The 26,537-nt window shown below is 39.7% G+C and overlaps 1 protein-coding gene across 2 annotated transcripts in view; it reads right to left on the minus strand.

Moving 5' to 3' along the window:
* The window catches only part of CDH4 (cadherin 4), a 701,646-nt gene that overhangs the window by 57,863 nt on the left and 617,246 nt on the right, over positions 1-26,537 (minus strand). For both annotated transcript variants that reach the window (XM_030533430.1, XM_030533429.1), the window contains exon 8: positions 15,808-15,945. In XM_030533430.1, coding sequence (XP_030389290.1) covers positions 15,808-15,945 — 138 coding nt within the window. The remainder of the gene's footprint in view (positions 1-15,807; positions 15,946-26,537) is intronic.

Genomic DNA, 26,537 nt, shown 5'->3' on the forward strand with positions numbered 1-26,537 from the left:
GTATGAAAAGATGTTATGAAAATGATGACACAGACACTGCTTTGCTGCAAGATAACCATTTCTGGATAAATATATCATATGAAATGAAGCTCACATATACATTTAATAAAAATGCTTTACAACACAAACGAGCTTCTAACAATGTTCGTATTAAAGGTTTAAAAAGAGATTAAAATTATGTCCTTGGAAAGGTGCACAGACTTGTAGAAAGAAATTTCTACATTAACCCCATGCAGGAAAGTTGTATGTTATCTGCATTTAAAAGGCTATAAAGTACTACTTTAATCAACCTACTTGACTTTGGGGACTTTCATGTCTCACTGAAACTCACGAAGTCTGGCAGAGCGTGGCTTCTAGAACACAAAAGCCTTTAATCTGTAACCTGGCACTCCTGTACGTTCAAATCCTGATACTATCACTTTGTTAGGAAGAAAAATTGTGAATTTATCCAAAATGGGATCTCATCCAGTCTAAATGATGTAGCTGTTGCAGCAATGACCTTTAACAACGGTTGTACTCAACAGTAAAAGATCTTATCTCAAGATCCAATGGAAACAGTGTATGTTAAAATTCTGATCTGATAACAGAGACTTCTATTTTCAAGTTTAGATGAGAAACTATTGAACAATCCATTTGCTTTCTCGTCTAACCCACCTTTGTTTTTTGCCTGAGGAACAAATGGCATGAAAAAAAAACGGGTGCATTTCTGATGACTATTTGTCAGGTTTAATTAATAATGCTACCTTTTAAATAAGGGCAAAGATGCTAAAACTGCAGGAACTGGCTACAGAAACCTACAAAGCTTAATTCTGCTAATAAAGCAAAATAGCAGTAACTCTTTGCATTGATATAGCACTTCTTTACAACGGTAGGCAAACACTAGAGCCTGCACTGAACTGAAGCACAGAGAGGCTGTGACTTGCCTGAGGTCACACAGGACGGTAGTGGTTGCGTCAGGATTGGAACTCAGGTCCTGTGCTCAGCTGCCTAGACCAGAGCTGCCTCCTGAGAATATCATGAATTAAAGCACATATTTTACAAACACATTCAGGTCCAGGTTAGTCTCTCCATCACCACAAATGCATTGCCTTATAGCTCTCTGATAGCCATCTTGAGACGCAAAAGACACGATATGAAGCCTGGAAATGAATTGCATTAAACACTGTAAACCAATGCTGCAGATCAGCTGGCTCAGCAACACTTCAGTCAGCAATTTCCTCCTCAGAGTTTCACAATGCATTGATTTCAAAGAAGAGAAACCGAAATGGTTTTACATCCCCAGAAAAAAAAATCAACAGAATTAAAAACAGCCCTGGGTTATAACCCAGCCCTGTAACAACTGGTTGTAAAGTTCTGTCTGTAGTGGCTGCAGGATCTTATCCTCCTGGACTCAGGAGCAGTGCTAATGTAACTTTCACCTTGCAACAGATTGTGTAAGCAAAGCTCTTCAAAATACAGCATTAGGTCCAGATTCTGCCATTACTATTTATATAAAGCACTTACTTTCCTGAGACTTGGCTTCCCATGTGCTCAGGACCATGGTGAAAGAAATGATCAAAGAGGAATGTTTTGGGGCCAGATTCCCATTCTAGTTACGCAGTTGAATAACTTTTGCTTTGGTGTAACTGAGATCAGAACCTGGCCCCCAAATTCAGGAAGGCACTTAAGCACATGCTTAACTTTAGGCATGTAAGCTATCCCATTGAAGTCAATAGGACTATTCTTGTGCTTAAAGTTAAGCAAATGGTAAAATAATTTCCTGAATTGGGGCTTTGGTCATTTGTATGCAAACTTTCTTTTTACACAAGTCTAACATGAAAATCCTCCTTTAACCACCTTAAATCAATTTTAAACCTGATGAAATCTACTGATTTGTTGGAATGCATAATTAACAAGCCCCAACCTTATTCTTCTTCCCTATATCTTAAAGTGGCAAATCAATATGCTTCATTTGCTCAGATTTTACAAAACCTCCCCCCACCCCAATTTAGACTATAAACCCACTATGACAGACAAAGATTCCATGATACAGTTCAAACCACAAGCCACTGAAATGCACCCCATAGATCTGACTCAGTACTTCTTGGTGAAATTTGTATAGAACATGCTGTTTTAATTCATGCAAGTTTAATAAAGTTTCATAAAGAAGGGCCTTAAGCTGATAAATCTAGTTTAGGATTTTCTTATTAACTGCCTACCTCTCATAATTAGTTTTTAATTTATTTTTTTTCCAGATTTTAAGGCATATAGAAACTGTTCATTTACCTTTGGGATCTGAAGGCAGCTATTTGGGAAAGGAAGACATTTAAGAGTACTGGAACTGAATTTTTCATCTACACCATAATCCTACTATTGAGATTTATAACAAGTTTCCTCTGTAGCAAGGCTCAATCAGTCTGCATGGTGATTTCTTCTCAACCATATTCCATACTGCAATGGAAAACTCTGTTCCTAGATTAGTTTCAGAATTCACATACGGGATTTTTTTTTTTAAGACTGGAACTTACAGCAATACTAGACTGGAAAATCCATAAAATCTGCTATTTAGTGATAGAGCTCGCAATTTAGTGAAGTATCACTGTTCAAGACACTTAAACACAAGCTAAAAGTAAAGCACATCCTTAGGTCCTATTGCCGTTAAAGGGACTTAAACACTATTTGCTTGTTGCTACAAAAAATTTCGTGTACCAACACGCAGTAGAAAAAAAATGTAGGCCCAGCTGCAAAATGCAAACATAAAGTGAACGTAAGGAAAAGTCATCAATGTTTTGATGGAGTGGCTAATATAAGGGGTAAAACAATAGTAAACATGAAGGCCTGGCTGCTTAGAGTAATGTGAAGTAGTAAAGAATAAATAAATAGATCAAATAAATGGCAAATAATGAATGGACCTTGGAATGAGAACAAGAGAGAGAGAGAGAAAGAGGACTAGAAAGAAAAGGAGGATGAGGACTGGGTCTTTTCTGAGAAAGAGAGAGAGAGACACAGATACATTGGAAGAGATGGGGAAGAAAGAGAAGAGAGGAAGGCTGTGAGGTGTTGTGTCAGGGTGTGTGTGTGTGCATATCTGTATCTGATGCTTGGTGCCAGGAGAATGGTACTTTCTCTTTTGCAGTTAGATTACTTTATTATTGCATAAGGCTGAACAGTTTGAAAAGTTCTAGCGTACTTAAAAAAGTCACGTGAAACCTTTTGAAAGGCCTCTCCATTTCTAATTCTTCCCGTACTCTGTGTTCTGACCCTTTTCACTGCAATTGGGAAATGTTAAGGCATCCTGGACAGTTAGAAATATTTGATAAAAGAAAAGTCACAGCACTACTAAATCCTTTGCTAAGTTATTTTATTTAAGTATGTCACTGAAGATTTTATAACTGAGATGTGCTTAACAGAATTCTGACTATATATCCTCTTATAATGGCATCCCTGGGAAGCAACTGTTTTTAGGCCAGCTAGGTTTTAATACTAGGTCAACAGGATGTTGAAGAATTTTTTTTTTTGTAAAAAAAAAAAGCCCAGCCAAAGAAGTGAGCATATTTCAGAAAGAGAAGATTCATTTTTAGCCCTTTAAGACTATGGATTTACTATATGCATCCAGATTTCTCAGACTCAAATCAGAATTACTAAAATAATCTATTATAAATGAGTATTTGCCTTGAATCTGTTCTGTCAGTTGTGTCAAATCTAGGCCTATAATGCTACAGCACATTTTGGTGTGGTGCCCTGATTTACAAAGCAAAAGAGCCAGGCATGGTGGAATATAAAGGATATAAAGCAACGCATCATAAAACCACAAGAGATACAGTCGTTTTCCAAAATTCCTAATTATGAATTGATGCTGAAGGTAGATTTAAAAAAAGGTCCAGGTGAGGGCTACATGGCATTTTTGACTAGGAAAATTAGGCTGATAATGTCCTCCTGAAACTGATCAAATGAGACAGTTTGGAAAGAAAACATCTGAAATCTCAACTGCTCTGTGGTTAAACTGCAAAGCAATATTTAAACACCTATGACAGTTGGAAGTACAAGGGGGTATTGAATTAAGATCTGAGCTGTTGACCCCATTTGAAAATCATTCTCTGACGAAGCCTGCTAACATTCAAAGGCATTTGTATTCAGGTCAATAGCGAACTCATCCTTTCATGGAAGGTCTAATGAACTATCAATGTTGTAGCATATATTGAGCAAGTTTCACACCTGTCTTTTGATCTGGTGAGCCTAACTTAACACATACAGTTGGACTTATGCACAAAACCTGTGCATCTCTTTGGTGTGCAAACAAACTTTTTGCACAAGCAACCTGAGCATTTAAGGGCCCAACTATTTTGTGTTCTCAAAATGTGTCCAGTTTTGCAATCCTCATTTGCACACAATACACTGGGTGCACAAAATCAGAGACCAGCTGAAAATGTTGTCCAAAATTTACTGAAGAATAATATAATATGGCCTTCAAGAAATTAAGATTTTAAGAATCCTAATTTGTGACCCAAATTTCCAGGCCATGCCAACACTTTGGGTCAAGGTTCTAAAAACAGGTGTCTAAGTTACACATACACAAAATATAAGTGTGCATGTGCAAAATGGATAATTGAATGTACAGCTGAATGTACCTATGTATTTTGCATGTCCAGATCCTCAGCGGGTGTAAACTGACTTCCCTCTAATGCTTTAGAGGAGCCATACCAATTTACACCCAAAACATGTAAGCACATGCTTAACTTTAAGCATATAAGTAACTCCAGCACATTCAGCAAAGTACTGTTAAAACATGCTTAAATTCCAATGAAGTTAATGTGATTTAAACACATACCTGAAGGTAAGCATGTGAATAAATGCTTTGCTGAATGGGGTCTAAATACCTATTTTCAAATCCCCATGATTTGGAGTTCTGAGACCCAGCAGGAAATATTGGCTTTATTCCTCCAATGAAACTTTCTCAAAAGCTATTTTTTGATAGAAAGAATGCACCACAGCAGGGCCGGCTCTACTGTTTTCGCCGCCCCAAGCAGCGTGCCGAATTGCCGCTGTGGAAGGCGGGGGCAGGCGGTGTGCTGTTAGGGCAGCTCGTGCGTTCCGTGGCTGCTGAAGACAGAAGCTGCGCTGCTGCGGACAGCTGAACATGGAAGCTGCCACCGAATCGCCGCTACCATGGAAACGCACGTGCCACCCTAAAGGCACACGGACTGCTCCCACCATCCTCAGTGGCAATTCGCGCACTGCTTGGGGGCAAAAACACAGGGACTGCCGCCCCTTGCAGATTGCCGCCCAAGCATCTGCTTGGGATGCTGGTGCCTGGAGCCGGCTGTGCACCACAGGCTGTGGTAGTGGTGTCTAGCTGATACACATCAGTTGGATGGAGAACACTGGTGTTCTGCCGCAAGACTTACCGCTCAATGTAGGTAGGGTGGCGATCATTTAATTTAATTGTGGACATTCTGTCGGCAACAACTGGTAATGTTACATCTCATTGCACTTTGGCACTGGCATCTTTTTTTACACTCTGGACATTTCATCCACATTATTACATAATGCATATTACAAGGGTATGGTTTTATGGTTTCTTACTCCAGACCCCATATATATATTAAATGGAGAAGGAAAATTGTGATGTGACACTATTAAATGAGCTATCACAGTAGGAGATGTAGCACAGCCAGATGTTGCAAATGAAATAGCTCATGACAAATGGTCTATGACAAGATAATGTGAGCGCTGATGTGGTGATACTATACTATACAGAATGTGTACGATCACTTCAATATACAGCTTTAGTGAGCAAGTTGATAATGTTGAAAATGCTGCACAAGCCAACAAAAACCATCATGCTAGAATATCAAACATCCCCAACAGATTATTGTGTGTTACTAGGGTACGTGCATGCAGTTCATTCCCATTAATGGGAATTAGATACAGGCACTGAGAGGGCAGAAAAGCTCTTAGTATTGTAAACTACAGCTGAGCACCTACTTATGATGTATCCATTCACTGAGGTTATGTTATAATTTTTGGATTTCGACTACCTATGTGTTGTGAAGCAGGGAATGAATAGTGCCATGGGCTCTACCTCTTGTCTGGCATTGTAACTCTAATTGGCCGAAACTGTGCTTTCTAGAGTAGAAAGAGATAGTTGCATTATTCTTGATTTTAAACCAAGAAATACCTGGGTCCAATTTAAGAGTGATCAAGCAAGCATTTTTACTGCCTTTTTTGGGGGGTGGGGGAGAAGGGGTGCAACAGGGAATTGAAATCTGTAATGAAATTTGTTATTTCCATATTTTAAATAGTCTTTGGCAATTTACAACTCCAAGGTCTGAAAAATTCATTATTAACAACTTCCATCAAGGATGTTCCTGAAACCAAAATTACTTAATCAACTCAATTTAGCTTCTTGCATAGACCTAATTCAGAAAAACTTTATCTTCCTGAATTGTTATTGCAATTAATTTCTTTCCCCTTTTCTTTTCTCCAGCAGACTACGTTACAGTAATTAGATATTTTATAAAAATGAGTTATATTCATTGAGGGTAGCTTCACTTTTACATTTGATTAATCATATTACCACTGAGGTCTGGGGTTTGTCTCCAAGGAAAGTTTAATGACCTCATTTTAATTCTTCTTTTAACCACAGAGCAGGTATAAATGAAAAGAAATAAAATTATCTCACCCCCCTGCCCAATCTCAAGATTACATTTGATGGTTTTGCCGGGTGACTGGCCCATTTACAGGGAACAGACTATCTGATTCTAATTTGATACAGGGCAGAATCAGGTTAAATAGAGCCTTGAACTGTCTTTTAGTAACCTAAGCTCAATATAGCGGTGAGGAATCAGTGCTCCTGGAGCAAAATGGCAGCCAGTTTTTAATACCTTGGATACCTAATTTAGGAATAATTGGGCAATGAATATACTGAAAACAAATAACCAGGCCAAAAGGCACTGAATTTAGATTTCAATTAAAGGCTTTTATTTGTAAGGAAAATATATCAGGGAGACCACATGTTTGCGTGCGTGTATAATGGGATCATTACACTTATATCACTTTAATTAGTTTGGAGGCACTCACAGCTGTGGCATCACCTTGTGGCTACATCTGGAGATTAGCGCTGCCCCAGTCTGACACCCCCTTCTTCAGCTGCTCAACCCCTTGGTCTCTTTCTCTCTTAACTTGGGGTGATTCCTCTTTGTGACTCAGTCCTCTGGCCAGGTCTCTATATTCCTTCCTTTCTGGGTTATCAAAATCTCATGGACAAACTGTCTATCTGCAGTCTCTGGCAGTCTGCTGCTCCATTTTCAAATCTGTGCCACTTTCCCAGTGGCCAGTAGGGGAACCCAGGCCCCTGCATTACTCCGGGTTTCTGCCCATGAACCCTATGCTCAGTAACCACAGTCTGAGGTGGGTGAGGCCTTGCCTGGACAAACTAAATGCTTTCCTAAAGGTGTCAGAGGAAGTGAACCCAAGTTCCAAAATTTGTGTTGATTTATGGAGTGTTGTTCATTCTACAAGAAGGTGGGAACATCAGTGCAGGTCAGATCAGTGTATGCTTCAGATTTCCAAAGTTTTGGTGGTCAGACCTGGGGTTTTGGTTTGGGTCTGTCACAAATATAAAGGGAAGGGTAACAATCTTTATGTATGCAGTAACATAAATCGCTCCTGGCCAGAGGTACAGAATCATTTTTCTCTAAGGGGTTAATCCATTCAATTAACCTATTTGCCACCTGACCAGAAGGACCAATGAGGAAAGAAGATACTTTCAAATTTGGGGGAGGGGGAGAAAGGTTTTGTTTGTTCCCTCTTGGGACAAAGAGAGAGACCAAACAGGTAACCCAGCTCCTAAAAAGATCCCGAATTGATATATCTAAAAATTACTGAAACTGTAAGTAATAGCAAGGAAATGTGTTAGATTACCTTTTGTTTTAGCTTGGGAATTTGCCCTATGATAAGAGGGAGGGTTATTCCTGTTTTTGTAACTTTGAAGTTGAGCCTAGAGGGGAATCCTCTATGTTTTAAATCTTTTTATTTACCCTGTAAAGTTATCTTCCATCCTGATTTTGCAGGTGTGATTCTTTTACTTTTTTATATATATAAAATTATTCTTTTAAGAACCTGATTGATTTTCAGTGTCTTAAAAACCAGGCATTTGGTATGTGCTCACTTTGCTAACCCATCAGTTGGTATATTATTCTCAAGCCCCCCCAGGAAAGGGAGCGAAGGGGCTTGGGGGGATATTTTGGGGGAGATAGGGCTCCAAGTGGCTCCCCTGAATGTCTGTTTAAATCACTTGGTGGTGGCAGAAATACCGTCCAAGGACAAGGAAAGGAATTTGTGCTTTGGGAAGTTTTTAACCTAACCTGGTAGAAATAAATTTAGGGGGTCTTTCATGTGGGTCCCCACATCTGCACCCCAGAGTTCAGAGTGGGGAGGGAACCCTGATAGGGTCCATCTCTAACTGTCCCCCCAAAAGCCAGCGTGCCAATATGAAAGCTATTGTGCAGACCCGGATTTAAAGGACAATAAAGATATCCTATTGGCATTAGTCCAAAGTTGCCCAGGCGAGGCTGTATGTCAGATAAGAGTCCATTCTCGCCTTTTGCTGCTGTTACTTCTGGACCAACAGCCTTGCTCTAATTAATTATTTATGACAAAGGTTTTCAGGGGCACCTGGAATATAATTAAGGGCAGAAAGACCATTTCCCTTTAAAAGCACTGAATTCTTAGTCAGAAGAACTAACCTGATTTGCAGTTTCTAGACTTCATTGTTTGTATATTTAATTGAAATGCGCAAGAGATTAAGAATATATTCCGGTAGTAGCCTAACCACCTGGGCATACTGGGTTCACTTGAATACAGGTTATAAGAGGACAGCTCCGTGACTGCATACACTTTACAGTGTACTTTGTTCCAACTTCATTTTGAGTGAAAAATGAGTTGAAGACTATAATCAGCTGGGATTTTCCATGAAAACGCAATTGATTTTTAATAATAAATCTCATTGGCAGAAACTTACAGAACTCCCTTGTTAGCTTTTATCTATAAATCAGTGCAATAATGTAGATTTCTTCATGATGACAGAAAGTCTTTTTCCTTGCCAGTTTTGATCTGTGCTGTTCACCTCTGTCTTCATTTTTGTCTCTTATGATAACTGTTTCTAAGTTGTGGTGGTGCCACTTCGGTGATATAAATTATTAATATTTATTATTTTAAAATCGATCCCCAAATTTAGTCCTACATTTTCTGAGTAGTTGACATGCAATCATGGTAAATGCATATGGAAATGGCCACATAGAGGGCTGCACCACAATTGCACATGCAGTCATGGTATAAGCACTAGCAAATAAGGCACGTTGTTCTGAACATCTAGGACCTAAATCTTTTCCAAGTATGGACACAACTGTTTTCTACCATCCCAGTCTGGGGCAGACTGCTCTTTAGCATGAGACGCACCAGTCAGTGTCCTGAACCATCACTTCAGAGTTAGGTAAGTGTCATTATCCCTATTTTACAAATGGGGAACTCAGGCACCCATATTAATGGACTAGACCAAGGTCACACAGCGAGTCAGTAGCAGAGGCAAAAACAAAAGGTGGGTCTGCTGATTCACCGTTCTCTGCCTTAACAGACCACATGGCTGCCTGTTTGATTCAGATGTCTCTTTTTGCCATCAGTCATACTTGACATTTGATTGATCTGATTGCTTCAGCCAAGTGTGAAAAACAGGTTCCTAATATAATATTATTTAGCAGCCTGATATGATTCCAATCTGAAGCCATTAATTAAATATCCATGTGAAAAATCATCCAGTCAATTTGGCAGAACTGCCAGAGACTGCTTTTTTCCAATGAGATGTTTCAGTGCACCGGTAATGAATATGTATGCATTCCCTTCTCCAGCTAGCCAACTCTTCTGCTCAAAGCAGAGTGGGATTGGGCCTGTTCTCTGTCCTGCCTCTTTTGCAGAGGATAGACGTGTTCATTGTACTTACCTGAGGGCTCGTTGGTGTTATTCCAGAACAGTTCTTTCTGCTTTGAATTCACATCCTACCTTATTCCAGAATAACTTGCTTGTGTAGATAAGCCCTTATAACAGTCTTTGTGTTCCCCGAGTACAAGGATTCCCACTGTGAACGGTGCCTAAGCTGGGCATGCAAAGTGGGAGAAGTTCTTTGTGTCCATTCCCTTTTCTTTTCTGCACACCTGTGCAGGAGATAGGCTGATTTGGTGTGTGGGCAGCCCCCTCAAATTATAATCAGGGCTATGATCAGAGAGCGAGCACTGACAGGAAAATGGTTCCAGAGGCATCCCCTTCTAATATGCTCCTTTCTGCTTTGGATTCAGCACTGGAATAGCAGCTTCTTAAAGCAGTGCCAAAGGGTACATTTTAAAGTAGCTTTAAATAAGACCTCCTAAGACTCAGGAGCTTAGAGAACTCGAATAGCCCAGTTTCTCTCTTTCTCTATTTTTTCCTCCTAAAGGACATCTTGATTGCAAGGCAAGTTTTCCCAAGAATCCACAGCTCTGCTAATCACGAGCACTTCAGCCTTGCTAAATAATATTTCCCTTCCATGGGCTACTATAAAAACAAGTTCTGCACAGTAGGCAAATTTAAAATAACTTTTAATTAACATTTAAGTCACAGAAGTCTGATCATGCAAATTCATCTGCATCGCCACTTTGTGCCTGATTGTTCCTGATTGAATATGATAAAAATAGACTTCATGTGAATGAAGTATGGGCATGGAACTCCCTTTACTTCTCCTCCTCTCTGATTAAGCATTTACTTACTTAAAGTGGAAACCCTTGGATGGCTATTAACTGTGTCATGAGTAGAACGGCAGAAAGGCACATTGTCCAGTATGTAGTTATACACTGCATTGTAATTAAATCCAGTTTTTCAGTGGGCAAATAGTGTTGTCTTAAAAAATCCAACCATTTCAGTGACTTACATACATAAGGATCACCTGGGACTAGCCAACATTGTGCTCCCAAATCCCAATTCAGAAACACAGCACTCATCAATGTATCACTCCCAGAATCAATGCTAATTTCTGTGACATGATTCAATGCACCTCCTGTATCTGAGAGGAGAGTCTGGCCAGAGGCATAGTTAAGGTTCTGCGGAAATGTGCTACAATTCTAACGTTTCTGATCATGAAGGATACTGGATAAGTGGGGATAATAAAGGTCTGGGATATTATAGGGAATTTTCCATATAATTAAAATATCTCAGGGAATATGACCTTGTTATAGATAACAGGAAGTTTGGATAACTGAGCTTATACTGTATATTGATTGCAATATCTCAGTTTACTGCAACTGTCTTCGTGTCAATTGTCCTGGTAAAACTCCCTACTGCACCTTTTCAGTCTTGTTCAGTTGATTTCAGTGAAGTTAAGACAATGTATTCCAGCTGAAGATCTAACCAATGGCTCCCAATAGACAGCTATCCATATCACAAAAACCACTACTAGAATTGGGTCTAATTGCTACTTTTGTTGGCACTCCAAGCAGAAGGGGCAAAGACTGACTGAGCAAGAAGATTAAAAAAAACCCTCTGATCCATAGCAGAGAACCATCCAGGACTGGGTGATGCACATTGTTCAGGCAACATGGAGAATGTTACAACAGCCAGTGCTGTTCCCTTACATCTTTTGCAGACAGAAAACTTTAATCTCTAATTCTGTTAACCTTCCACAAGCACTAAATTCACACGAAAAACACTGAAAAAAAAAGAATGGGTTGCAAATATCCATCCCTTGGTCAGAAGAGTTTTCAGCAGCTCATGGTACTGCACAGCTTCAGAGCACTAAAAACTTAGTTACCCAGTAATGCCTTGGGTCAATTCTATCTAAGATGATCAATAGTTGCACTAGGTGCCATATTGTTTCAGTGTAGATCCAGCTGTTCTAAACGCAGAAGAATCCAACATGATGCACACCCACTGCCAGCTGCTTTCTGCTGCCACAATGCGAGATAAGATACAAGAGAAGCAGGTAGGGTTGGCTGTCCCCAACAATTACGAATATGCTAGTTAAAGAGTTCGTTCCTCCTGGAGATGGCAAATCCCTCTCCCATATGGCTTCAGAGCCCTTTACAAGAGAAGGCAAGATTCTTTTTTTCTCATCATTCTACAGACCCTCGCCTTTATCTTCCAGGTGATATATTAAGGGATATGGTAAATACTTTGGTCTGGTATTAACTTAGAAACCAATCGTTTCTGGGTTTTATCATACCATTTCCACTTTATAGTTTTAAACCGCTCTTGCCTGACTTTACTACTACTCTTTCATTCCACATTTAGCACAAAGCTTTTATGACGGTGCAGCTGTGACTTTTTTTTTGATGCTCTTTAACCAAAAACTTTTTTGATCATAATATAATATAACCTTTTGGGGCCTTGGTATGTAACTCTGACATGCATAAATCTGTCATTTGGGTCTAAAACTTCATCTGATATATATTTATAGTAAAATCCGTCTTACAAGCAGACAATTTGCCTGATTTTTGACCACCACTGTGGTTGATTTTCTCCTCCTTTCCAGTTGTTAAATTTTACATAGTAACATTAATTCCTGCTGCTGAACACATGAGCTGTAACACCAGCATGTTGCAGCATCCTCCTGGGCTACATTTATAGCCAGAAACTATTAAGTCTAAAACCACCCAGTTTGAATGACAGGTAATTTAGGAACACTATAGGGTGTGCTTTTGTATGTTTCTGCGCTGAATATCATCCTTGATTTCCTCTCAACTGGCAACTTTCCAAGAGCAAACCACCATTTCAATTGTTCAGCCTATTTTGTTTTTGATTATATTTTAGTGCAGAACTATCTTTTAAAAGGCATGGTATGCTTTCTTACCCTTAAAAAAGCTGTGGATTTAGTGGAACTTTTTTTTGTTTAAAGCACAAGGGAGGCATAAGAATACATTTCAGAGTTGGTAGGGGGAGCAAAGCAGTTCACTTCAGGTTTAATGAGAATTATCGGATTGATGATTTTACTTGTGGCAGCCAAAGGTAAAGATCAGATGGCATTTTTGTACCCACCAGTAATGGGATCTTTACTATACCCAGGAGGATACAGTATTAAAGATCACATTTACTAGAGAATCATGAGGTAATATCACTATAAAATATCCTCAGGTTTGAATTATGCACAGTCCTACTTGGTACTGTATAAAGGGCCCTTTTTGCCCTTGCAAAACTCTTTCTCCAATGATTGAAATTAGAGAAATGACGGTACAAATCATTCCTGCTTAGGGGAAGAGTAGAATTTTCTGATCCATTTAACCTGATTCTAGGGATAATTGTCTTAGTAGCTTTTATCCCTTCTGGATCTGATACATGCTGAGACTTTAAATACCCAGAATTTACCTGAATGCAATTTTACATGAGCTCCCCTCTGTCAAATTCAGTTCTGGATTTTTAACATATGCTCCTTTATCTCACAAGTCTCACAATATAAATACACGGTTTCCTCCAGAAAACTGTAACAGAGCCGTATGGTCACTCATAACATGGTTAATGTTAGCGCCAAGGAGTTACCAGTCACTTTAAATTTCCTCTATTAACTTTATTCGGAGACAAGTACCAGTTTTTCTGGTTTCAGAGTCGCAGCCGTGTTAGTCTGTATCCTCAAAAAGAGCAAGAGTACTTGTGGCACCTTAGAGACTAACAAATTTATTTGAGCATAAGCTTTTGTGGGCTAAAACCCACTTCATTGGATGCATGCAATGGAAAATACAGTGGGAAGATTATATATATACACACACACACACACACACACAGAGAGAACATGAACCAATGGGTGTTACCATACACACTCTAAAGAGAGTGATCAGTTAAAGTGAGTTATTACCAGCAGGAGAGAAAAAAACTTTTTGTAGTGGTGATCAAAATGGTCAATTTGGAGCAGTTGACAAGAAGTTGTGAGGAACAGCATGGGGGGGAAATAAACATGGGGAAACAGTTTTACTTTGTGTAATGACCCATCCACTCCCACTCTTTATTCAAGCCTAATTTAATGGTGTCCATTTTGCAAACTAATTCCAGTTTAGCAGTCTCTAAGACATTCACATCTGTGCTTAAACAACTTGGCCACTAGATGTCAGCACCTTTTCATTCAAATTAAGGGGGAAGAAGTATTTACCTGGCAGCATAAGGTTCCCCCAAAGTATTAGTATGCTGGGGCACATATATTTTTGTAGTGGAAAGACTCATTGCTTGGGATATTGAAAACCAGACTGGATAAGACTCTACAAATTGTGTAGGAGGAAACAATCCTACACTGGCAGGAGAATGGACTAGATAACCCAAGATCCAGCTCTGCTTTCTATGGTTCTACTAGAACTGCATGTGTCATATGCTGAAATACATTCTTTAATATACTACATGGAAAATAACCCATTGAATGTATTCCCATGACAAACATCATGACACCCCCCCTATGGTGAGCCATACTCTGTGCACTCTAGGCTAACAACCTCAGATACTGAAAGCTGAGTTACTTCCATGGCAAATGTTGAGTTTCATCAGGTGCCTGTGAAACGCTCTCTTCTCTAACATCAGTGGAAGATGATGGGACTAAGCACCTTCTCTGAAACACTCAGCACCTTGCAGGTCTGGAATCGTGAGCCAAATTGTGTTTTCAATTACACCTGTAGAAACTCAGTGAGTTTAGCAGAGTTTCATGGGTGTAACTGAGGCCAGAATTCGGCTCTGTGCTAACAAATATTGATGTACCGTATAGAATAGTATCATTCAGTACCATACAGAGGTAGTACGAACCCACTCCATATACCTACAAGAGCACTCAGGGACATGATACACAGGACAATTCTGGCTTTCAGTGGTGCTGAAGAAAAGGCACTGTTCCATCTCTTTGGACTATGTTCCCATATCTACAATGATGTTCAAGTAGGATGCTCAAGATGATTTTTTATAGCTTTGGTTGCATTTTGAGACTTATTTTTCCTTTGCGACTGAAATTTTGCTTTTCTTAATAGCTGACCTTATTACTAATGTAAACAACCGAAAGCTAATAATTCATTATTTATCATTATTTCAGCATGACATCATTACGCACATTCAGAATACTTCACTTTTCTGAGATCCTGATATATCTTTAACTCCTGCATGTATTTTTGGTAAAGAGATCAATTAAATTATTTTATTTCCTTTTTATCTCCCATCCTCCCGCCCCCCGTTCCTTAAACTACCTTGTCCACTGCAATCTCTTTATTTTTCCTACTCAAAGAAGTTAGACCAACGGTCTTGGAGCAGAATCGGATAAACACATATCGCACTAGTATATGAAGGATTTTGAGCTAATTAAAAACAGATGCACTATGGTTTAATGCATTTACTGCCTGCACAACAAAGACATCTGTTACAGTTATCAGTGAAATATGTACGGATGACTAAGTGTTACCATTCAGACTATTTATTTCTTCTTTTGAAATTTAATCCAAGATACAAAATCTAGTTCAGGGGTTAGCTCATATGTAATAAGTCTGATGTGTCTACAACCACTTGCTGTGACACCACTGCAACCTCCTTAGTGACAGTAGAAACTATCCTTGCCACATTCTTTTAGTTTCTTCAGTATCAGCGAAACTAGTAGTCAAACAGCATTGCTAGTTCAGGAATCTCTCTCTCTCCCCCCCCCCCCCCACTCTGAAAGTCTTTGTTACACAGTTATTTATCAAGCTTTTATTCTGTCTGCCAAACCAGCAAACAGAAACGAGGGATATCAAATGTCCATGAGTTACAAACACATTGTGTGTGCATGGATCATTGTGCTGATGCATTGATACTCACAGTGCTGGCAGTGAATTCTGGTGGGTTGTCATTCACATCTGTCACCGTAATGATTGCAGTTGCTGTGTTTGAGAGACCATAGTTAAGATTTCCTTCCATATCTGTAGCCTGAACGATGACTATGTACTGCTGAACTTTCTGGAAGAGAAAAAAAAAGACAAAAAACACCATTTAATATGTCTTGAGTTATTCCGCCCCACATATTTGTAGCTTAAAGGGATACCAAGAGTTATTTGGACTCAAAATGTCAATCACAGCATTAGGCAAAATTTACCTTCAAAACTTTTTATTTTTATGAAAAATGTGGTAGTTGACTAAGCAAAAAGGTTTTGCAAGTGTCTGCTTTTTTAATATTTTCACCTTGTCAGAAAGTGCCTTTTTTTGGCTGAAAACAGAATATTTTCTTCAGTTTTTTAGCAGCTTTTGGCTACTGAAAACTGACATTTTTTTGACAGAAAGGTGAAGTTTTTCCACTGGAAGTTTTGCTGAAAACATTTAATGTTTGTTGAAATTTTCCACAGGGAACCTCTTCTCCCTCAATTTTCTAACCAGCTCTGATAAATTGGTTTTTATAAAACCTAGGATTAGAAGAAGTATTTTCATTACACACTTGAACAGAAGTGAAACTCAATCACAATTGGGAGTCAATCATTCTTCTGCAGGGTTTGAAACCTAAATGTTGCCACCGCATGTTATTTTGTGAGAAGCAGAAAGTGAAATGACTATAAATAAAAGTGCAAACAACTAGTCTGTTTTCATTGTCCAACACAAATGAAAAATAAAAAGGAAACACATAGCATAAACATGGAAGAGTAAATCATATTTTTATAATCACTTCACTTTTGATAGCAGGGAAGGGGGAAACTGACCTCTCTTATGGAAAACCATGGGATGAGCTGTGGCCCAGACCTCCATCTTCCTACCCGTTTCGCATATGCAGTCTTCTGACCCACATGCAAAGGGGAAGATACCTATGTGCGGATCATAGATGAATGATTTTCCTCCTATAGTCAAAGCTTGGCATTCTTACTAAGTTCTCATTTATCCTCTACTCAAGCCAAATTAAGTGAGGATTTAATAACCGGACCCTTACTGAAGTGACAGTGACATGAGGAAAGAACTTAAAATGTGTTATTCTTAATCCAACGTTTTCTCTACAATAGAACTAAAGCATTTCACAATGTATGTGAGTAGCAGAGAGTGTTCCACACAGAACTGTTCTGTGTATATGTGTTTTCTCCAGTTCACTCTCTGTAAGTGACCCATTATCACTGAAATGCAGCATAAGGAAGTTTGACTTGGTTTTCATTTCAAAAGACTGGAGCATGGGAACCCAGAGCGTATTTAAAAATGTATAGTGACATTTGTATAAAGCAGCCTAGAAAAAGGAGCTTTTTAATTTACTCTTTTGATGGTAGAATTAATGTCAGCCTAAGATGCCCATTTCTTCTTAATCAAGGAAGGGCAGTATTAAAGCAGTAGAAAAAAAAAGATATAGGACACAAAAATTTTGCCACAAAAATGACAAATTTATGCTTAGCCAACTCAGCAAGGTCAGTGGGGAAAGCATGCTACATATGAAAGAGCAATTCAAGAAAAAGCTAACATTCCTGGTAAGGGGGATTTTAACAAGGACAGGAAGTATAATGTAACAAATCACGTATTGGTTATTGTTTTACCTGTCCTATTTTTTATTAGCAATGTGCTTTCAGTCCCATCCTTACTGGGAATCATTTAGAACTGAATTTCCACCAAGCGCTAATCTGTTTCCTTTATTAATACTCACAAAAGTCATGAGTGATCAGGAAGGAGTAGATTAACTTTAATGAATAAAAATGTACCGATTCAATGCTTGCTGCAAACTTGAGTTAAACCAAACCTAAACTTTTTGGGTGCACCAAACAGTTTGGTTAATTTAAAGAACGAACTGTGAATATCAGATATCTGTCACTGAACAAACTCCTGGAAATCACTCATATTCTATGGTGATGAAGTTGGTGTAAGAACCTATATTGACTGGCACAGAAATTGGCCCTCACCTTGTATGTGTACAAAACACCACAAGAATCATCTACTCAGTTTAACTCAGTTTAACCAAGATAAAACTCCTAACCTTTGTAAAAGCAGCAAAGAATCCTGTGGCACCTTATAGACTAACAGACGTTTTGGAGCATGAGCTTTCGTGGATGAATACCCACTTCGTCAGATGCATGCAGAGCTCATGCTCCAAAACGTCTGTTAGTCTATAAGGTGCCAAAGGATTCTTTGCTGCTTTTACAGATCCAGACTAACACGGCTACCCCTCTGATACTAACCTTTATAGTTGCATCCAGTTTCCATTTAGAACTGCAAGATGTACTGTTATCAATATAGTACTAACAGTATCCAAACCAGGCTAGAGACAGGTATGAAAACCAGTTCCCTGGCATGAAGTGTGTGCAGTATAAATGATGTGAAAAAAATGAGGAAGTGATCTGAAAGGTGAAGCTAAGTATTAAGCCACAATCTCTAAGCACATCACGCTGCCATTCTTTGGCTCACACGTCTGTACTATGGTGGGAAAGATACTGGAATGTATAGGTCATTTGGGGAAGGTGCATTTTGAGGCGGGATGACAAGAAGGAAAAGATGGAGGCATGTTGGATTGTGCTCAGTGGGCTCAAGGCATATGAAGCTACATGGAAGAAAAAAAAAGACACAAGGCAACCAATTGAGCGACTTGGGGAAGTAAAGGGGAGACTGAGGTGAGTGAAAGATAGAGGCAGAGTGTTACACAGGAACTAGTATGTGCAGGGCTTAGATGGTCAGGACACGGAAAGTGAGGGAAGCCAACACAGAGAAATGAATGGGGAGACGAACATTGCTAGAGCCACTGGCATGCTAAAGTGCATGTAGGTATGATGTTTTTGTGGTGAAAATGAGCTGAAACCCTGTTTTGTTTCCATCCGCTGATGTTACAAGTAGTTATTTCAACCTAAGAAAACGGAAAGTTTCTAGGGAGGATTAGGTTGATTTGGCTTCCTTCTCATTGTTCAGGTACTGTTGCAATAATGGAACTTCCCTGCCTGTTTCTTCCTTGCTGGTGTAAAATGGAGGCCAGAATTTCAGCCTCAGCCTCACTCTGGGGGCTTTCAAAGACAGGTGTTAACTCGCTGACTGGTGTAACAATACCTGACATCACAAACCAGCTTTCACTGGCACACTGTAACTGAAACCCATGTTGGAGGCAGCAGTGGGACCATGTTAATTCATACTGCCTGGGAGGAGGCCTCCTGTTTTTGTATAAAAACATACCAGGGAGGAATTGGTCAAGGCACAGGACTGTGTGCCAGGAAACTATGGTTAAGCCTAAGGTTTCCCATTTATAGGATAATAGTGCCTTCCTCCCAGGCATAGTCCATTAATGTTTGTAAAACGCTTTGAGATCCCAAGGTGCTGTAGAATAGAAGCACAGTGTCATTATGAATGAATGTGCTCTCTCTTTATTTATTATTTATCTCTCTTTCTTTCTCAAACTAAATAATAAATAATAGAGAAAGAATTTACATGACCGATATTAGTTTTATATACAGCCCAATGCTCATTTGCTGACTCAGTGGCATAGCTAGGGGTGGAAATTTGGGTGGGCTCCAACTTTTGGGTGGATGGGCAATGACAGACTGTGTTAGTTCCAGTTTCAGTGGTAGCCGTGTTAATCTTATCAGCAAAAAAACTGAGGAGGCCTTCTGACACCTTAGCTTTCGTGGACTAAAACCCACTTCATCATCTAGCCCATGAAAGCTTATGCCCAAATAAATTTGTTAGTCTCTAAGGTGCCACAAGGACTTCTCGTTTATTTTGTGTTAGCTCAGCTTCTCCCCTGACGCCACTCTCTCTTCCTAGCCCTGGTGCCTCCAGACACAGGACTTCACCTGCCGTGCTGAGTACACACATGGGGAGGCTCAGAAAATGGCAGGGCAGAGCTGCTGGAGCGTAGCTTTCTGAAGGGTGGGCGCATAGCTCCGTCCTGGATTTCAGGTGCCCGAATGATGCTCTGGGCTGCACTACACCCCTGCTCAGATTTAGGTGGGCCTGGATGCTAAGTGAGTGGGCCGCAGGCCACCCAGGCTCACCCGTGGCTACGCGCCTGTGCTGAATTATCTTTTTAATGAGGTTTAAGCAATGGAGAGAGTGGGAAAAGGAGGAGGATTGTGGGGAGGGAGATTTTAAAGTAATCAGATTTCACAAAAATTAGAAAAATCAGATGGAAGTCGATATTAAAGACCACAGTTCAACAATGTCTGCATTTAAAATGGTGACACCACTTCCAATGTTCATCACTGCAGCGAAATGTGAAGAAAGCAATTTAAAGCATTTCTTATTTGATGGCATAGCTGTTGCACACTATTATAAAGGCTTCAGTGCCTCAGTAATGTAGCAGAAGAAAAATGTTCCTTACTTTCCATGAAAGAACAGGGAGATAAAACATTCCTCATTCGTGGGTTCTCTCTCTCTTTCTTTTTTTTAAGTTGCAGTTTTCTATTTTACCTTGTTTGCAACCTGACTCTTTCAATAGCTGTTGGGCTTAGAGGCTACCACTTACAGGTTTATCCATTGGAACAACCTTGGACTGTCAGAGCCACTCACTGCTCTTGTCTTTCTGTCTTGCCTTCAGGTAGGGCACTACAAAGGCAGTTTGGTTTCTGTGTCAAAAGCAATTCAGAAACTCATGACACTGTTAATGCAAACTTTACTTTGAACTCCAAGAAGGAACCAGACCTTGGATAAGGTCACACTAGGCTCCATGCTAGGCTGAAAATCTAGATGGTATAAATTCTTATTAGGCCTAAACCTGCAAAACTCCCATTATCTTTAATTCTTGGTTTATTTGTTTGTTTATTTATTAAACCAAAAGTTGTTTTGAAGAACATTTCTTGAGAAAAATCCTCTGACAGAATACTAGATAAGGGACCAGAAAGTATCATTTAAAAAAGTTTTGATATTTCTTTATCTTGCTTTTCTTTTTGTAATATAGAGCTCAGAACATGCCATTCATTTGAGATACCAAAAGACCCTCTCTTGATAACACCAGACTGATAGCACAGTTTATTTATTTAATAAGATGCCTCTTGTGAAACATCTACCCGTAGTATAAAACACACAAACAAAACCCAAACACGGAGTATTAAAGGAAGGAAAAATAAAAACAGGGAACAAGCCAACTAAATACAGTATGAAGCTGGACAATGAAAAAAATGCAGCACAAGCTCAACAAATTTGACAGTGTGCAGTCAAACGACCCCACCCACAGAGAGATTATTCTCAAGCTAGGAAGAGGAAGAGAGAAAACAAAAGTGCAATGGATACAAAAACAAGGGTAAGGGATGCAAACCCAGTCAAAAGCACTATACGGCAGCTAAAGTCAATGAGGCTTGAAGCATGTCCTAACGGCAGATAGTGAGAGACCCAGGGAATAAAAAAAAGACCTGTCTTGGATGTAGCTGTCATTCAGGGACATAGGGTGAGAAGCAAACTGCTGGTATAAAGCTCTGCTGAAAATCAATAGGGGACACTGATTTCCACCAGCTAAGGATCTAGCCCACTGAATCTAGAGTAGATAAGGAAACGTGTGTTATCTGAACTACTAAAGAAAGTTTCTAACAAATGGAAAATGCTACAGCACTCTGGTTGGAACTTTGAGTTGTATTAAATCTACAGACAGACAAAATAGAGGAGCATGTGGTTTGTAAAACCTGAGGCCTTAGGTTTGGATCCACTTCCACTGGCTTCAATGGGACTACTAACATGCTTAAAGTTAAGCATATGCCTAAGTGATTTGCCTATATCTGAATTTCTGTACTGTGTACAGGGCCAGCACAAGGCCGATTATATCATTGAAGTCCCATTGTAAACCCTACTTTGAGGGTTTAGGAGGATTTAAGTGGTGCATAGCTTGGTTCTCTGCAAAGGGGTGAGACCATTAACATCAGTAATAGGATAAACTACCACTTCCCATCAGCTTCATTCTGAAAATGTGAAATGTTTCATACTGCATATTATACCAATTCTGGATGCTTTCTTAGGCTTAATATGGCTCACTTTATATTCTGTTGGTGAAAGGTACAAGCTTTCAAGCTACACAGAGCTCTTCCTCAGGTCTGGGGAAGGAAATCTATGGTTCAGGGTTTTGGTGTCTAGCAGAGTTATGAATTTAAGTTCACAGGCTCGCATTTTAAGGGTGTTGAGCAGGTTTCCTCTAAGCATGAGTATTGAAAGATCAGATATGGAGTGATCACTTTGTGAAAAGCTTTCATCCATGGGTGACAGAGTGTTTTTGTCGATAATCATTTTTCTATGCAAGCTAATTTGAAAGAGTATTGATTGCCTGGTTTAGTCCACCCAGTTGTTATGGGGACATTTGGTGCACTGGATGACATACTCCACATGTTGTGAGAGACATGTGTAGGAACCCATGATTCTTGAAAGGAATGTTGTGGGGAGTATTAATCATCATAGCAGTGGATCATGTCTGCAGGTTCTGCATCTGAAGTTCTGGCAGGGTCTAGCTTTGAGTTGGTGTGTCTTCGTCTATGAGGAGCTGGCTTCTGATGATGAGCTTGGCAAACAGGATGTTGTGTGAAGGCTAGAATAGGGGGTATGGGAAAGATTTATTTCAGTATGTGGTCCCCATCAAATATGGGATCTGTTTGGTTATACCCCATAGGGGTTCCAGTGACACAATAGGGACACTGGCTTTATGGATCATGACAATAATTTGTAACACAACATACTGCCTGCTTCAAACCCTCAGTAACAATCTAGCCCTCAATTTCCCACTTAACTTCAAGTGGCCACCTACAACCTGCATTACTCCTTAAGCTTAAAAATCTGTCTCAACTTGTGTTTAACTCGGACACTCTGATTACCTTCCCCAGACCTGAGGAAGAGCTCTGTGGAGCTCAAAAGCGTGCATCTTCCACCAAAATAAGTTGGTCCAGTAAAAGATATTATCTCATCTACCTTGTCTCTCTTATATCTTGGAATCAACATGGCTACAACAACATTGCAAACAAACTTAGTATTTCCATCCCGGTAAAAATATCATAGATCTTATGTATTATTTTAATAAGTGATTAAAAATATAACAAAACAGAGTCTTTTTGGATCATGTTGAAGTTACTTGTAAAGTAAGGGGATAGCAGAAAATTAGATCGCCTGGCATGCTCTATGTACAAACTATTTTGAAAAAAAAAACAGAACAATTTTCTGTCCAAAAATCACTACATGTTTTTGCAACAAGGATTTAAGTGGAGAGTTTTTCTATTTTATGACCCTTTTTCTTAACACAAATCAATATCACTGAGCTGGCAAGTTACATGACCAAAAACAAAGGAATCTGTGACCTGAACGAAATTACAGTTTTTACATGTGGCAATCTCCATCAAGACGCAGACTGGCATGACAGATACCTTTTCCAAGAACCTGGCAGCACAAGTTATTGTTGTGAGAGTTTATAAACAAGAGTAGAATATATTTACAAAGAGGCTCTAAAGGAATTGAGTATTTTTGAGGGAAACAGCAACAATAAATAAAACCTATATGTGATTTATGGTCCAAATTTTCAAAAGCACGTGCACAGTTGTTTTATGCACTCAGCTGTATTTCCAATATACACCTATAATGCATGCAAATTGGGAACTGTATGTCAAGGTCCAGAAATACAGTAATTATGTGATTAAATTAGTCCACATTAGTGGACAGAGTTTGCAAAATTCAGACCTACATTTTCAAAGCACAGTTCAAATATTTTCCAGTTAATTACCACTTTCCTAGGAGTGGGTGTCTGGCTAAATTTACCACCTTGTTTGTTAAAGCAATATAAGGTTACAGGGGTATTGCTTCTGAGTGGGGAATTATTGGAGAAAGAAAGAGAAAATCTACAGGTGTTGAAATTTCCTATTTCTTCTCACATAGATTCATAGATTCTAGGGTCAGAAGGGACCAATGTGATCATCTAGTCCGACCCGCTGCACAAAGCAGGCCACAGAACCCTACCCATCCACTTCTATAAGAAACCCCTAACCTATGCTTGAGTTATTGAAGTCTACAAATTGTGGTCTGAAGACCTCAAGCTGCAGAGAATCCACCAGCAAGTGACCCATGCCCCACACCGCAGGGGAAGGCGAAAAACCTCCAGGGCCTCTGCCAATCTGCCCTGGAGGAAAATTCCCTCCTGACCCCAAATATGGCGATCAGCTAAACCCTGAGCATGTGGGCAAGACTCACCAGCCAGCACTCAGGAAAGAATTCTCTGCAGTAACTCAGATCCCATCCCATCCAACATCCCATCACCAACCACTGGGCATACTTATCTGGCGATAATCAAAGATCAATTGCCAAAATTAGGCTCTCCCATCATACCATCCCTTCCATAAACTTATCAAGCTTAATCGTAAAGCCAGATATGTCTTTTGCCCCCACTACTCCCCTTGGAAGGCTGTTCCAGAACTTCACTCCTCTAATGGTTAGAAACCTTCATCTAATTTCAAGTCTAAACTTCCTAGTGTCCAGCTTATACCCATTCGTTCTTGTGTCTACATTGGTACTAAGCTTAAATAATTCCTCTCCCTCCCTAATATTAATCCCTCTGATATATTTATAAAGAGCAAGCATATCCCCCCTCAGCCTTCTTTTGGCTAGACTAAACAAGCCAAGCTCTTTGAGTCTCCATTTATATGACAGGTTTTCCATTCCTCAGATCATCCTAGTCGCCTGTCTCTGAACCTGTTCCAGTTTGAATTCATCCTTCTTAAACATGGGAGACCAGAACTGCACACAGTATTCCAGGTGGGGTCTCACCAGCACCTTATATAACGGTACTAACACCTCCTTATCTTTGCTGGAAATACCTCGCCTAATGCATCCTAAAACCGCATTAGCTTTTTTAACGGCCATATCACATTGGCAGCTCATAGTCATCCTGTGATCTACCAATACCCCTTCTCCTCCTCTGTTGCTTTCAACTGATGCGTCTCCAATCTATATCTAAAGTTCTTATTATTAATCCTAAATGCATGACCTTGCACTTTTCATTATTAAATTTCATCCTATTACTATTACTCCAGTTTACAAGGTCATCCAGATCTTCCTGTATGATAACCCGGTCCTTCTCCGTGTTAGCAATACCCCCCAGCTTCGTGTCATCCGCGAACTTTATTAGCACATTCCCGCTTTTTGTGCCAAGGTCGGTAATAAAAAGGTTAATGTATCTATCTATCCATCTATCCTTACATCTTCTCTTCTGATATTTATGTATTTTTTTTCATCTGCTTCATGCTACTGCAGTAATGCTGAATGGCAATGAAAGTAAGCCTAGTGTAATCCTCCTTGGCTAATTTATTTTTGTGCCAATAGTAACTTGGTATTTGCTTTTCAGGTATAAGGTATCTCGCGTTATCCAATGGCCTTGTGAATATAATAAATATTGTAGCCCAATCAGGAAAGTCAGATTTTTTAAAAATTGTCTGTCTGTACTGAAAATAGTTTCTGCAGAGAGATCTAATTATCAACCACTTAAATAAAGCTCAGGAGGACAGATTTTTAAAAGAGTTTAGCACACAACAGCTCCCACTTAGACACACCTCAATATACGGCCAGGTTTCCAAATTGCTTAACCCCCACTCAGGAAGCTAAACGAAGCAGGCAGATTTCAAAATATGCTCAGAACATCCAGCACTCTCACTGTTCTGTCAATGAATGGGTAGGTTTGTGTGTTTCAAAATCTGATCCCTTCATTTAGGTGCATAAATGGGAACTGAGTTCCTTTTGAAATCTGCCCCAGGTTGTGGGCGCTAAGCCCTTTTGAAAATCTGCCCTTTTTCTTTTTCACTATGGTGACAGGTCATGTCTTTGGGTAGGTTGTTGGCAGGGGGGAATCGAACCTGGGACCACTTGCTCTTAAAGCATAAGTCTCTAGTGCCTGAGCTAAAAGATACAGCCAGGTTTGCCAAGTCATGAGCAGGATCATCAACCTCTGTATGTGGCCCAGCCCCTCCAAAGGTGTGTTTCATTTACCACGTGCTGGATAAAAACATGAGAGACTCCATGTTTCTAAAACTAAATTGGGTGTTTATTAAGGGAACTATTTACAGAATGCTGCCACTGCAGCTAGCCTTAAAGCCATATGCAAACAGACTGACTTCCTGGTGCCTCCTTCAAGCTCTTCCCTCCTGCAACCTGTGCTCCTCCCTCCAAGTTCCCTGCTACAATAGGGCTACAGAGTGTCACACTAGGTACCAGTGGTTTACGGTAATCATGTTATTTTTTATTCCCTAAAATTTCTACTCCCACAGGATAAAATTCACCCCATGAAGGGGGCCAGTACAATACCTATGGACCACCTAAATCCAACTTATACGAACACTCTCAGGTATTCTCGCTCCTCCCATTTGCCGTTTTTGTAAGTGAAGACCAAATCAGACTGATTTACATTGCTTTGTTACTTAATGCAATTCAATTACAATGTTGCTCAAACAAGTAATATTTCACTTACAGGAAGTACATGCGAAAAGCTGGCATAAACAGATCAGCTTTAGATGAGAAACTTTCTCTGCTATTCACACACAGGCTGAAATTCACTCCTGCACACAGGACCAGCCCAGAGCCTAATCACCACTGAACACCCACCGAAACTTTACTTTGAGGACTTAAATGGGACTTAGGGAGGCAAATGCCTCCCTGTGCTAGCCTGC

This window comes from Gopherus evgoodei, chromosome 14, assembly GCF_007399415.2.
Source record: "Gopherus evgoodei ecotype Sinaloan lineage chromosome 14, rGopEvg1_v1.p, whole genome shotgun sequence".
NCBI lineage: Eukaryota > Metazoa > Chordata > Testudines > Testudinidae > Gopherus > Gopherus evgoodei.